The sequence below is a fragment of the Chaetodon auriga genome, chromosome 2, assembly GCF_051107435.1.
Source record: "Chaetodon auriga isolate fChaAug3 chromosome 2, fChaAug3.hap1, whole genome shotgun sequence".
Taxonomy (NCBI): Eukaryota; Metazoa; Chordata; class Actinopteri; order Chaetodontiformes; family Chaetodontidae; genus Chaetodon; species Chaetodon auriga.
In genome coordinates, this window is record NC_135075.1 from 21,911,049 (window position 1) to 21,925,575 (window position 14,527).

General features: G+C 45.8%; 1 protein-coding gene across 2 annotated transcripts in view; it reads left to right on the forward strand.

The window, feature by feature from the left end:
- cbfa2t2 (CBFA2/RUNX1 partner transcriptional co-repressor 2) overlaps positions 1-14,527 on the forward strand; it is a 36,594-nt gene that overhangs the window by 15,861 nt on the left and 6,206 nt on the right. For both annotated transcript variants that reach the window (XM_076740992.1, XM_076741001.1), the window contains exons 2-6: positions 10,485-10,643; positions 10,876-11,117; positions 11,229-11,318; positions 13,365-13,549; positions 13,635-13,888. In XM_076740992.1, the coding sequence (XP_076597107.1) occupies positions 10,485-10,643; positions 10,876-11,117; positions 11,229-11,318; positions 13,365-13,549; positions 13,635-13,888 (930 nt within the window). The remainder of the gene's footprint in view (positions 1-10,484; positions 10,644-10,875; positions 11,118-11,228; positions 11,319-13,364; positions 13,550-13,634; positions 13,889-14,527) is intronic.

Consider the following 14,527-nt stretch of genomic DNA (forward strand, 5'->3'; position numbering starts at 1 on the left):
GTTCCATGTGTGGCGGGGACTTATCGCTCTCTCAGCTGTGCTTTACTCAGATAGTAATCAGTTTTTCTACATGGCAAGCAGAGCAGAAGAAAATAGGTAAAGAAGACGTGTGCATCTGTTGTACAGTATCCCAGACATATGGGAAGAGGAGGGGAACTGCTGTGTCTGTCTTTCATGCTGTGCCTACATGTTATACAACACCGACATCAGTGAGAACGTGGACTCCAGCAGAGTGCAAATGTCACAAAGCAGTAACATGGATATTGTATATAAGTGACTCGAGTTACAATGTTTGACACCTCTTTGTGATATGGGTGACTTTTTTCCATCTGCAGTCCCTTGCAGGAGAAAATGTGTTCATATTTTTGCGCATGGAGGGAGGAGGAGGAGGAGGAGGAGGAGGTGTTCGAGGGAGAAACAGACGATAAAAAGGCAGAAAGACCTGGCTAGTGTCACACCAGGCCAGACCAGTCCATCAGGGAGATAGGAGAGACTAACTGTCATCTGCACAGCTTCAAACCAGAGACCCCTGTCTGGTTTGCTGGACACTGTCACACTTCTGACAGCAGGCACTGTTCTGTCTCTGTGTGCTTGAGTCTGTGTGTTTGTTCCAAAAAAAAATAAATACATGAAAAAAAAAAAAATGACCTCCATTCATTCCTAATGGGCAGTTCGGCTTTTTATCATGGATTTATGTGGCTTTGAAGTGTTTGATCACATACTTGAAAAGTGTATGGTTGCGTCTAAGGAAGTGAGTGTGTGCATGTGTGCACCGGGTGTCTTGCAGACACTGTGTCTGCTTAAGTACAAGGTTGCTTGTCTTATAGCTTTCTGTAGCTTTTCTTTCCTTTTTTGACCTCACTCCCAGCTGTGGGTTTCTCCGCTGAAAGTGTCATAATAAATGGAGAAACAGACCACCGTGACCCTTGCTCGCCGTGCTATTATCTGAAGAATTCATCCACAGAATACTCCCCTTTTCAACACACATATGCACATACACACCGAATAGAGCAGCTGCTTCAACAGTTTGATGCAGGAAGTGCTCTATTAGTTCCAGTGGTGACGGCTGTGATATCTGGCCCCAGGGGTTCAATGAGAGGTTGAGTGTTTGAATGCGCTCGCTGGCTTATGTGTATGAGCGTGTGGACATGAAAGGGTTAGGCCATTTACTAAACAGAAACCGCTCAGTCACTAAAAGTAGTGCTCTGAGAGATTATTTCATCATTGGGACGTCTCCTGGCTGTGGAAATAGCTCTCTCTCTCTCTCTCTCTGTGTGTGTGTGTGTGTGTGTGTGTGTGTGTTAGCAAGTGTGCAGACGTGGATCTGTGTCAGTGAGCATCTTCCCACCTGCGCTCCCCAATCTTCACCATTGCAACCCGATTGACGTTGTATGGGAGCCCTCTCCTTGTGCTAAGTGCATGAGTCAGGGGTCTTTTTCAGGGGTCTAGTGACCCCTTGCTGGCCCGAGACACCCACTCATTGACCCAAGACAAGACCTTTATTTACTTGTCTGAGAGGGAAGAGTATCAGCACATGCTTAAAAGGCTGTAAAATGACCTCTGTTGAATTCCTCAACCAAATCAATTCAAGTTCTGAAATGAGATTAATTGTCTGCGTAAATAAAAGGATAATAAATTATATGCAGTACACTGACGGGCTTTTCATATACGTGCAAAAAAATGTGGGGAAATTAAAAAGTTGAAGAGCTCTGAAAGCTGCATTAACCATGTTTTGAACAACATGAGTCCAAAGCAGTCTCTCAGAAGCACAGCTGCTAACATGTTCGTGGACAGTTGCCTTCTAACAGCAGGAGCATCCCTGTAGTGTTGTTTTTCTGGCCACAGAACCTTAAGTTCAGCATCTGTAATTCAGCGCTTTTTGAGTGTACCTGTAGTGTACTGTATCGTGGGTTTGCCTGGACTGGTGTTAATTTGCTGTATTTAGGTTAGCAAAAAGCAGCTTACTTACTATTCTGACATTGCACTCATATCCCAAATATGTGAAGGAGCCATTAAGCTAAAATTTCCAATACTTAGCGAAGCAGGCACAGGCAGACAGAAGGAACGTTGACCTTTTTTTGATGGGATGCATTTAAACCTGTGTTACTGTCTTGGAAAAACAGTGTTATTTTTCCAGTGCAAAACTCAAAAGGCAAGAGTTGATACTCAAGAGGTCTTGCAAGAGCAAAAAAAAAAAAAAAAAAAAGTATTTGCATGTGTTGTTGGGTTTGTGGGTGGACAAGAAATGGGTGGTGCAGCCTCTCTCCACGAATTGTCTGTCATAGTCATTATTTTCTCTCTCTCTTCCTTTCTCTCTTTCTCAGAAGATGTGGACAAAAAATGCTGTATTTTCACCACTAAAAGAAAAAAAGGGGCTTTTTGTCTTTTATCATTTGCTGTGCAGAGACGAAAAACTTAAAACAAACACACATATTGGTATCTTGTAGCAGCATATATCCTCCTACACCGTAAGTAAGGACTGTGCTTGTTGTCAAGGCATAACCAGTGTGATCCACATTCCCTTGACTGCACACACGCGCACACACACACACAAGACATGATTTAAGAAAATAACTAAAACCAGAGATATCTGCTTTTGCTTCATCGGCTAAAAATACACTGCGTTCTTAAACATGTGCACTCAAACCCATACAGTGTGCACACACAGCGATAACGCTCATGAAAACACGCTTCTGCCCACACGCTCACAAACATACGCTCATCCTCCACAGCTGTCTCGGTCTCATTCTCCTCATTGTTTTGAGCACAGCTGGCCTCTTTGTTTTACTTATCTGTCTCTCTCAGCGGCTGTTGAGCTCGGGTCTTTTATACAGCTGGGCTAAGCTTGCCCACAGCTCTGTTTATGGACTCTGTGGACCATACCTACTGCTCAGCTTTGATTCACTGCATTCCCAAAACCTGAGGGTAGCAGATTAGTCATCTGTATAGACCACGCTTGGAGAAAGGATCATGTCTTTGTTTTACTACAATTCAGTAAGTACAATTGTTTGTAGTTTTTCATGAGCTTTGCTTGTGTGTTGAGTGATGTGACTCACTTTCAGCGTTCTTCACTACGTGCGTGACTGACAGCATGTTTTTAGAAAGCCAGATCAGAGGCTCTGATATACAAAACACTGTTTTTCTGTCAGTTTTGAGAAAGTGTCTAAAATACACTGTGAAAATCTCCAAAACAGCTTGTGTACATCCATCAACCGACATGTTTACTGTCAAGATACGCCGACCTGATACCTGCTTATTTTCTGTTAGTCACTCTGGATAAATGTCAGCAAAATGCCTGAAACTTTTTGAAGGAAAGGTCTTAAGTTGAACCTTAACACAAAACCTACTGAGTCATTGCACCAACGCTCTCGGTCTGGGTCAAGAAAGGCGGCGTAAATGTTCTTCAGCGTGGCCCGTGGTGACAGCAACATCTGGTTGGACCTGAGCCCAGGCCATTCGGCTGTTAAGGCCTCTGACACCTGGTCTGAAACAGGCCAGTCTTAATGTGTGCTTTGTTTTCTCATGTCTGGAGCTTGTATTTTGTTTTATGGACTACCGTAACTTATGAGTTCAGAGTGTGTGTGTCTGCGTAAGTACGTCTACCAAAGGACGGAGCTGAGGAGAAACAGTGTTTTGCCTGGCTGCAGGTTAAGTTGATTGTCTGGGTTTGTAATGTATAGGAGCCACCCAGTCTTAATCCTCCAGACACACACCATGATATATATCCTCACTCTGTGTCAGGGGAGCTCTATAAGTCTGGTCTGACATATGTTTTTTTTCCCACCCTGAGAATAAATGTGCAGGGGGAAAAAATAAGATACATGCTGAAACTGGTTGCTTTTCACTTTGCAGTCTTGGCTTTAAAGAATCAGGCTCATGATGATTGATGGGCAGGCAAAACAATTAGTCACAGAGAGGTGAGAAGGGTTGTAACCAGATAGGCAGATAATCTACTGGCCCTCAGAGAAGGGGAGCTGGTGTGAGAGTCTTCATGTTTGTGTGTGTGTGTGTGTGTGTGTGTGTGTGTGTGTGTGTGTGTGTGTCTCACAGCCTTTGTGGTCTGAGGTCATGATTGACAGATTCGAATCGTCCCTGTTATGTCACAGTTGTTATTTGTGTGGGTGTGTGTGCATTCGCCTCAGGCAGGCCATTTCACAGGTGTGTGTGTGTGTGTGTGTGTGTTACCTCAGGGAGAACCGTCCTCCCTCTGCTCAGCTGATGACGAACCCGACACCTGGCAAATGGGGCCAACACACACACACACACACACACACACACACACACGATGACACACATCCACCTCCAATGCCATCCTTGGCAGCCCAGCTGCGTGTGACGTGGGTGTGTGTCTGCGTTGTTTTTCTGAATAACGCACTTTCATTTGACCCAGTGGCAGTGGAATCTGTAATAGAGCCCGAAAGCAACTACACACGTGTGTGAGTCTATGGCAAATACATTAAACTTGACATTTATTCCAGTCACAGGCCTTGTTGCTTGCTCCAATTTTTAAGAGCAATGGAGTTGTGAGCTGGGAGGTGCCGCAGTTAATATATGAAGTTTTCTCCTTTTAATAGTCCTTCTGCTTAGGGACAAGGGAGTCTCTTAGCTAATTTAACAACACTATAAGTTTATGTTATGGTTCTCGTTGGAAGTGCTTCTAAAGTTAGAACTTAAATATGTCTATTCAGAAAATAAACAGAGCTTTTCCTCCCACTTTGCTGCTTTATAGTAGGTGCTGGCGTCACATTAAGTGTCAGTCCTGCTCCAGTGATCGGGTTTGAAGAAAGCCCCAACTCCAAGATGCAGTCATGAAGAAGATGAGTTATCTCTGTAGCATTTTGGAGATTTTGTAACATCACTAGCTTTAAATTCCAGTATATTCTCCTCGTTCCTCTCCCTGCGGCCTGACCTCATGTACACGTGGACACTGTCCTTTTTCGCTGTCCAGCCTCTGCCAAACCTCCGCTCCCTCCTCTGCTTCCAGCATCACATCACTGTGCCTCTTTTACTGCTCATTCTTAGTTTTTATGGAAGACGTCTGTCTGCCTCGCCGTCCCTCCTTTCGTTTTCTCTCTCGCTTTGCCACTAAGTGCATTTCCATCTGCGGGGCCCTTTTTTTCACCATGTGGCATGCTGGATTACAGCGGTGTTATTGTAATCATTTCGCCGAGTGACGAGGTTACGCGAGGGCTTCTCTCACCATCCGTGAGTTCATTTCAAGAGCACATCTGTGCTACCTCACACATGTGCATGAAAGGCACATACATGCTTTCTGTCGCTTTGTCCCCTCCTTCACCGACAGTTCCCTCAAAGGTGTCCCTCATAACTCCCTCTGCACATGCACACATCTTTCTCTTGCTTTCCCCCTCACGGTCAACTTTACCACCTCCCCGTCTCTCCTCCCCCTAGCAGAGAGGAGCAGAGTGTTGACATTGGGTTTTGTCCAAATATGTAGTCTACAGGGCTGGAAGGTGGTAATGAGAGCCAAGAAAAACAGCCTGGCTCTGAGTCTGACAGCTAGACTTGTCTCTCAGATGAAACCAAATGAAAACAGTATTTTCTATCCTTGTTATTGCCTCCCTCCCATCCCTGCGTGCATCCCTCATTCTCCAGCTCTGGCACCTCTAATTTGCAGACTAATTTCTTTTTCTGTCGATGCTTGTTTAACACTCTTGCTGGTGTTAGTGTTATAAGTATGGTGACAATTAAACAGAGTGACAAAAATTAAACATAAAAATGTCTGTTTTGGTGTAAAACGGAGCTTAAAATAAAGCAAGTGTGGACGCATTTTTAAATGACCCATATAAGCATAGATTTGTAACATGTATCTTGTCATTATATCGTAAACCAGTGTGCTGTAAACTACACGGTAAAAAGTGTCTGGTGACAGCTTACGTGGAAGTGAATCAGCTGGATTGTGGCAACAACTGAAGTGTTGTCAGTCCCAAGAGAGCAATAAAATAAATTAGATTGATTGAAACAAGGACAGGGGATGCAATGCTCCTGATTTTAATAACTTTGACACCTTCCACGCACTGAAAAGCCTCTTAAGTCCTTGAACCTGTTCTTTAGCTATGAGTTTATAACAACAAACTGACACTGAGAGACACCACGCAGTCGGATTATCTGCTTTCTAAGTGGATGTTGGTTGTGTGAGTGTTGGCGCATGCACCCTTGTCTTTGCCTTGTGTTTGTGTGTGCGTGGGTGGAGGTCAGGAGGGAGCGCAGGATAGAGGAACAGATGTGTGCTGTATTGTGGTGGTGTGCGTGGATGGACGGGGACCAGGTGCAGCCTTTGTCTCCGCAGCATTTAAGTCCACTCGCTTGCATTCAGCCGCCTCGTGCCTCCCCTCCCCTCCACATCCTCCTCCTTCCTCCTCTCCTTGGAGGGAAGGCAGAGATGTGTGTGTGTGTGTGTGTGTGTGTGTGTGTGTGTGTGTGTGTGTGTGGAGGAGGGGACTGCCTTGGCTTAGTGGAGGAGGCTCCAGCAGTCCCTTCTGCACCCCCCTCCTCCCTCCCTCACAGGTGACTGTTGGAGGTCCCAGCTGGCCAGCTCTTGGCCGATTAGATCCATATGGTACAGGACGAGGAGGAGGAGGAAGAGGAGGAGGAGGAGGAGGAGAGAGAGAAAGAGAAGTGCCCATCAGTTGCATGGGTGCTAAGGGAGCTGTTGGCTTGTCCCTTTTTTGCCCTGAGCTTCAAGACAACCCCTTAATTTTTCGATCCTTTTCACATCACTCATCGCCCTTTTCACTCCCCGTGTGCCAACATTCGTTATGCTTACTCTGGGTTTTATTTAATTATTATTCCCCCAAGTTAATATATCAAATATGTTGCTGTTGTCTCCTTAGTTGAGATGTTAGATGTTCGTTGTAATTGAGGGATTATTTTGTTTTAAATGAAGCCAGTGTGTGGGTGGTAGTAGACAGGATAATGCTTTTATACTTCCAAGGAATACATCAACAGTTTTTGACACTTGTGTACTGTTTTACTGGGACTTTGAAAGTTAATTACGTCTCATTTGTGTGCACTCGTTTATCCTAGCCATGTCTAATACAAAGAGTAGAAACGAGCAGCACCTCCAAAAAGATGAAAATAAGCTTCCAGCAACTCAAAATGTTTCATATTTATTGTGCAACATTAGGCTAAACATGCACATCCTTAGCTTCTGGTTTACCTCCTGCCCAGAAAACACAGACAGATATTCTGCTAAACGCAGTATTCTTTTAACAAGCTGTTTTATATTCAGTTAGCTGTGTTTCATGTTTATGGGTCTGTGAGCGTGAACATGTCTGTGCTCCAAGCCCGCATAGTTGTAGCATTGCACATGCTCTCAGTTGTCTTTTTGCCCACTGATAAATTAGTCAGGCCTGTATTACATCTTCTCTCACCTCATCAACAATGACAGGACAGAGATAGCAGTGCAGAACGAGCACGCACACGATCCCACTTCGCCACACACACATGCTTCATGACTTGCAGCTGCCAGAGAGCTTAAACTTCAGTTAAACCATGAGCTTAGTAAAACCCTAATACTAAACACATTTATTTATATATCACATCAAGGGTAATTTATTTGTACAGACTCAAAGGAGGTTATCCATCCTCACGTTACGCACGGAGGTAAATGAATGTTCTCTGCACTTTATTTGTCTTGTCATTTCCGATTTTAGTATTTAATGGATTGCTTTCAGTCACAGCAGTGGCTCAGTGAGAATAGCCCTGCTCTGTTTCTCCCCCCTCTGTTTTTCTCTGAGCAACATTCTGAATCATCACCTGCAGAGGCAGAGGCAATTAAAGCCGATTGAATGTTTTAATGCAGACAAGCATCACCTGAAGCTGAACAAACAAGGAACACCTGGCTAGCAACAACAGCCATCGCCACAGATGCACATTACCTTTCCATCCCTGCAATGACAACTGTTGTAGAAAGCACATGAGCGAGCTCAAGTAACTTATGAGATTATAAAACTTTGTTTGTATATCACCTGTTTGACATGAGAGGAGACGAGAGACAGAGCAGCAGCACAGAACGCTATGAGAAGAATTTAGAATTATTTGTCATTATATCAGCCAAAAATGTGTTTTAAGAGTGTCTGCTTCCCAGTTTTATATTCAGCATGCACTGATCCGCTCACATCCTGATTTACTTCAAAATGTTGTCAGTGCACCTGGGTGTTTCCATGCAGTACTGTTGTTGTGTGTTGAGTATGTACCTTTCCTTTGTTCCATTAGTGCATTGATGACAGGTGGCATTTAGACCAGACAAACATCCTCCTCTAAGCTAATATTCACCTGAGTTAACATTAGACCACTTTGTACACACTCTGTGTGTGTGTGTTTTGTGGCTGCTGCGACAGCTGCCTCCCCTGACAGTCCTGTGACTATATATGGTGGACTCAGGTGCTCGCAAGCCAGATGAAGTCATCCAGCTATGTACGCTGTCTAATTGACAAGCAGAGGCAATTCTCTGTGGGCTGTCAGCTCGACATGCACACACACCTGATGTCTCCCGCTTTGGCCATTACCTCTGGCACGGCTAACGACACACCATGCCGCATCTTAAGATTGCATGAACACAGCTGCAACCTAATTTCTCGGCATGCACATTAAGACATCTTTGCATTGTGTTGTGCGTGTTTGTATTCTGGAAGCTCATGTAGGCCTGTCAGCTAGACACAATAGGCCTACAAGATGCTTTATAATGATGAGAGTTGATTTGGACGCCGAAATGCTGTTCACTGCCAGTGGAGAACTGTTGATGATGTGTCAACAAAGTATTAATGAATACATTTGCAACACTGCTGAATACCCATAAAGTTGTTTACATGGTTACAGTGTTGACACCGAGGCCATATGCCCCGTTGATTCTGTTATTGAGATGTCAGTCTAATTTCCTGGCCATACGGCTGGAGTGTGCGTAGCTTTGGAACCGGTGTGTGCGTGTGCTGCAGGCTGCTTCCTGCGGTGCACTGGCAGACTGCGTGTGTGGTGGGTATGACAGTCCAAATGTCTGCATAGATCCCTCCTTCCTGCCCCCTGTGTTGGTGAACAGGTGGAGTGATGGCAGGCAGGCCACAGGGCTGAGAAAGAATGAGGGAGAAAGAGGCAGAGAAAAAGAGTGGTTAACGTGGACTGCAGAACAGAAGGAAGAACAGTCAACGCTGCATAATGAGCTGCAGACATGACAGATGAGTTGCATTGGGAAGATTGAGTAAGTGTGCAGATAGATTGACTCGAGGGAAGGCAAACAGGGCTGAGAGATGTTGTCAAAGTGAGAGTTCAAGTTTCTTTCATGTGTGCATGCTTGTATATTCACATTTAATTTCACTTTTCTCTGAATTCTCGATGCATTGATTTCTTTGTTTTCACATATTTTCGCAGTCCAAACTGCTTTTTATTGATTCAGTAGGTGTAATTCCTCCTTTTGACTTCCCTCGAGTTACCCGCTAACAGCTTAAACCTTCCAACTTAAACTTTTATAAACTGGGACCGTGTGGCTCAAGGCCATGCAGAGTTCATAGCTGTGAAAAAGACATAAACGATGCCATTGAAGCCAAAGCCCTAAAACCATGAATCCACATTTAAAAAGCTGCTCTCTGCTGACCCATGACCTGCGCGACCGTACTTGTCTATTAATCGTTCATTCTTGAAGCAGTTAGAAAAGTCTGATCCACTCTAAATGGAGACGGGACCCTGCCTTCATGGCTCTCCACGAGACAAAGAGAGCTTCTGATCCCACATCTCTCCACCACCACACCCCCATTTCACTTTCTCCATGGCCCTTATCTGGTGGTCTCATTCAGCGGCAATAGCATATTGAGAGGTGGCGTTTAACATTCAAAAGCTTTGCCGATCTTGTTAGTAAAGCGTGAAATAACCTCGTCCCTTTCTCTTTTTTTTTTCTCCCCTTCCATTTGCCTGGGAGCTCAATGAGGGGGCATTCTTCTCCCAAACAATAGACTTCTTCAGCATTTCTTCTGTTATTGATCTGAATGGTTGGGAGTGAGGGGCCAAACTTTAGACATCTGGCTCTTTGATGGGGCAGGGTGAGGGGGTGGTTGGTGCCCTGGCAGTATGTGTTGTATGATGTGAATTGGGGGGGGGGGGGGGGGGGGTTTGTTTTCTTTTGTGCCTATAGTCCTGAAGCTTTTGCATTGATTTAAACTAAGTGAAAGTGGTCTTTTTATTGGTTTGTTTATTTGTCATGTGGACACTTAAGTGAGTGTAAAAATGTCAGTAAAATGCTAATCTTTTATTTTATTTTGTACATTTGTGCGTTCTCTTTATGCAATAGACAATATTACAGTGTAAAAAACAAACCTTTTGCTGGAGAAATGACACTCATGACACAATTCAAGTAATTTTTAGCTATAAAAAACCTGGTTTTCATTTTCACTCGTCGCTGTGCCCACAGGACAACATTTTAAGAAGCATTCAGGTTTTTGGCCCACAGCTGACCTCTCTCTCCTCTCCCTCTGCAGACAGTAGAGAGAAGAAGAGCCCTGCCATGCCCGGTTCTCCTGTGGATGCTAAGACTCATTCCAGATCAGCCCCCAGCAGCAGCGTCAGCTCCACTATGCCACCCCTGCCTTCTGTCAACCCCAGCGGCCCTCGCCCGGCCTCCTTTTCCACCACAGCATGTAAGGCTCATTCTTGAATTCTGTCCCCAGCGAGCCTCCGATGTTACTTCTCCAGTCGCTTCCTCCACAAAGTTCATATCGATTAGCGAAATTTGTAGTTCATGCTCAGACTTCGAAGCCCTTCACTAGGATATTTCAATGCATTTACCTGTGAAAATGGTGTCCTTAACCCTTAATGTGTAGGGGGGCTTCTCTTAATTTCTCCACGCTTCATGTCGCCTTTCCTCCCCAGTGACCAATGGGAATCATCATTCCCCACCAACCCTAAATGCAGTGCCATCTCCGCCGCAGCGTTACAGCAACGGACCGTCCTCTTCCTCTTCCTCATCGCTGGCAAACCAGCAGCTGCCGGCCACCTGCGGGGCTCGCCAGCTGAGCAAACTGAAACGTTTCCTGACCACGCTGCAGCAGTTCGGCAACGACATCTCCCCTGAGATTGGAGACAGCGTCAGGAGCCTTGTTCTGGCCCTCGTGGTAAGTTCTTCATTATCAGGAGACGTTTCTGGCGTTGCATCTTCTCAGATACACATTTTACTTTAATCACTGATAATTCATTTCTTGATCTTTACTTTCCCTGTCTCCTAGAATTCCACAGTTACCATTGAGGAGTTCCACTCACGCCTTCAGGAGGCCACAAACTTCCCCTTACGCCCCTTTGTTATCCCTTTCCTCAAGGTAAACATCTCCAACCTCCTCCGTCTTCCTATGTTTGCTTTGCATTATTCTGTTGGATTACTTCCTTTTTTCTTTACAGCAGTATTTTTCTCCCCCCTCTGAGTTAAAATTTAAACCTTACACCCTACGCTTCGCTTGTGGCCCGTCAGAATCCTCCAGCTAAAAGCATCACCCTCACTTCTCTCGGCTGAGACTGTTAAACATGGAATAACAAGTGATAAGGAGAAGGTCCTTGGCTTCTGAAAAACCTATGTACAATCGCATTACAGCTTGTGAGTCATGATGGAAAGACAATAGATTCATTACACTGTGTCACTGTGTTTCCAGGACACAATGCTGTGTTCTATAAATAGACATCTGTGTAGGTTTTCTAATTGAATAAACTGCTTCTCTGCAGTTCAAAGTAACTATCAAGATTTGCGTGTTGACTTGACAAGCAACAGATGAGTGTGTGTGTGTGTGTGTGTGTGTGTGTGTGTGTGTGTGTGTGTGTGTGTGTGTGTGTTAAACAGCCTCATGAGCCCCTTTGTAACCCGGGAAGTCTGCAAGAGTATACTTTTTTAGGAGCTCCCCAAAGTAAAGCAGCCCATAAATCTTCAGTCAGTTGTACCGCTTTAACTTCAAGCAGTCAAAACCGACTTTTTTTTTCCACACTTACCTCTTACTCACCTCTGGAGCCTCTCCATCTGTGTGTCTGAGAGCACTGAGACAAGAAACCTCTGTTCTCCCCCCTTTCCACTAATTTATTACGAGGGGGTGGGGTCCTCACAACTTGATTCCAGCTCCCTTAGAGTAGTCTGTCTTAAGAAGGAGAGGATTGGGGGGGTGGATAGACAGATGGGACAAAGTCAGGGCGTGAGGAAGTGGAAAAGAGAGAGAGGAGGGTGAGGAGGAGAGAGGGAAAAGTGGGAACTCGGAAGTGTGAAACATGCCTATAAAGCGTTCCTTTCCCTTTTTATGGGCTTCAGTGCGCCATATGGAGCCGCTGTCCCGTTAAAAGAGCATTCAGCTGCCAAGGCGCCGCCAATCTAGCATCCGTCCCACTGAACCCCAGAGAGCCCTGTGCTCAACTGACACACAGCACATGTGTTTGCTAGCTGGGGCCCCAGGGAAAGAAGGGAGGCAGAGGAGCATGGGAGATGGGCAAAAGAGAGCTCAAAGAGGAGGTTTCAGCATCTTTTTTGAAGAAGGCACACAGATAGAGGAAGTGACAGAGATGCTGAGAGGGCAGATGACAAAGGGGTCTTGGTTTACAGAATCTGCTGATGGTTGAAAGCGCTACGTGATCGGAGGAGGTCAGAGTCACAAAATGAGAACGGTATGGTTATTTAGTTGGTTGCTCAAGAAGAGGGAGTGAGGAAGTGGTGTAATTGCAAACACACCAGAGTCTGTTCCTAATTAGGGAAATGCAGGGAACAAAAGCGAGATGGAAAGATAGGACGGAGACAGTCACAGATAAATATTAAAAAAAAAGAGAAGGTAAGGAATGAGGGAGCAGTGGCGTCTGTGTATCATTTGTTTTGAATGTTTCTCAGTTAATACGCCTCTGTGTCATCGTGCATGTCTGTGCTGTGACCAACATTTTGTGCTCATTCCATGTGCAAGCTGTTAGTAACCCACTTCAGCAACAGCTCAGAAAACTCAGCCATTTTGATTTGAGCCCAGGGAAGCCGCAGCCACCGTGGAGGCAGCCATAGAACAACACCCAGACCCAAACTGAGCCTTACAGCCAGACCTCCAGGAGTCAATGCCTCTTACTCAAACCCCCCTCACTCCCAGCCAGACGTCTTCCCCGGGAGGCACCTCTGCACTGTGTCTCTTAGCTGTGTTACAGTGTTCAACAAGTTCTGCTCTGTTTGCTGGACAAGCTGCACGCTGCTTCTCTATTTCTGTCGGCCTCTATCTGCCTCTGAGTATGTGAAGTATGACTGATGTGTGACTCAGTTTGTGAGTGGCGGACATTTAACCTGGCACTACAGTGCTCTCTTTCTTTACACTCAAATTAGAATGAAACCTCACCAACTTTTTTTTTTTCTCTCTTGCCAGGCAAACCTGCCTCTTCTGCAGAGGGAGCTGCTCCACTGTGCACGGGCAGCCAAGCAGACCCCAGCCCAGTACCTGTCCCAGCATGAGCATCTCCTGCTAAGCACCACCTTGGCCTCTTCCCCGGACTCCTCCGAGCTGCTGATGGAGCCCCCTGATGCTGGCACCAAGAGACACAGCCCCAGCAGGTTGGAATCAAAGTAGAATTTATGTGAGAGGAAGCCTTCACCCCTCTGCTCACATTTTAACCGCTCACTGCCCTCTCCTCTTCAGAGGTAAAGAGAACGGCTTCCACGAACGTCCACCTGTAGCCATGGAGCCCGCCGCCAAACGAATTTGCACCATCAGCCCTGCTCCCCGACACAGCCCTGCCCACCCGCTGCCCCTAAACACCCAGCTTCACCCGACCCCTCCACCCTTGCAGCACTACGCCCTGGATGACATCGCAGCGCCACACATCCTGCACCGCGAGCACAGCCAGCGCATGTTGGAGATCCGCGAGCTCAAAGACAGGCCCAGACTTCCTGGTACGTGATGCTAAATTATACATAAGTTATTTTGTGGCCGGGTTAATCATGGCCGGTGCAGGTGGAACAGCTCAGCTCATTAAAACAGACATCAGACATTATCTATTAAGGCAGTATTAAATGATAGCTGCAGGCTAAACCAGAGATCAAATCACTTTAACATTCCTGCGAATCACTTAAAGACCAAACACTTTAACCTTCTCCTGGTTCGTCACAGCCGTGTGAATGCAAGTGACTGCCTCATTTAGAAATGAACACACTCACATTGAAAACGCACACACACACACACACATATCTGAGTGATAACGGGTGGTCTGTGTGTTTGTGTAGCCGTCCCTGTATATCTCAGGAGTCCACATGTGTGTATAAACAGAGCTATACTGTCCAGGCAGGGAGGGTTGGATCTACTCTGGTGTATATCTGCCCTCCATTTGAGGCTTGTCAGCACACAGTGGAAACAGCAGTAGCTCACAGGCACAGGCACACACACACACACACACACACACACACGTACAGAAACACACCTTGATACGTTCATGGTCGAGGTGCTGTGTTTACGAGGCCTTAGTCCCTTGTCTGACAGCCTCCCGCCCGCCTGCCGCCACTTAACTCACACACACACACACACACACATAAACA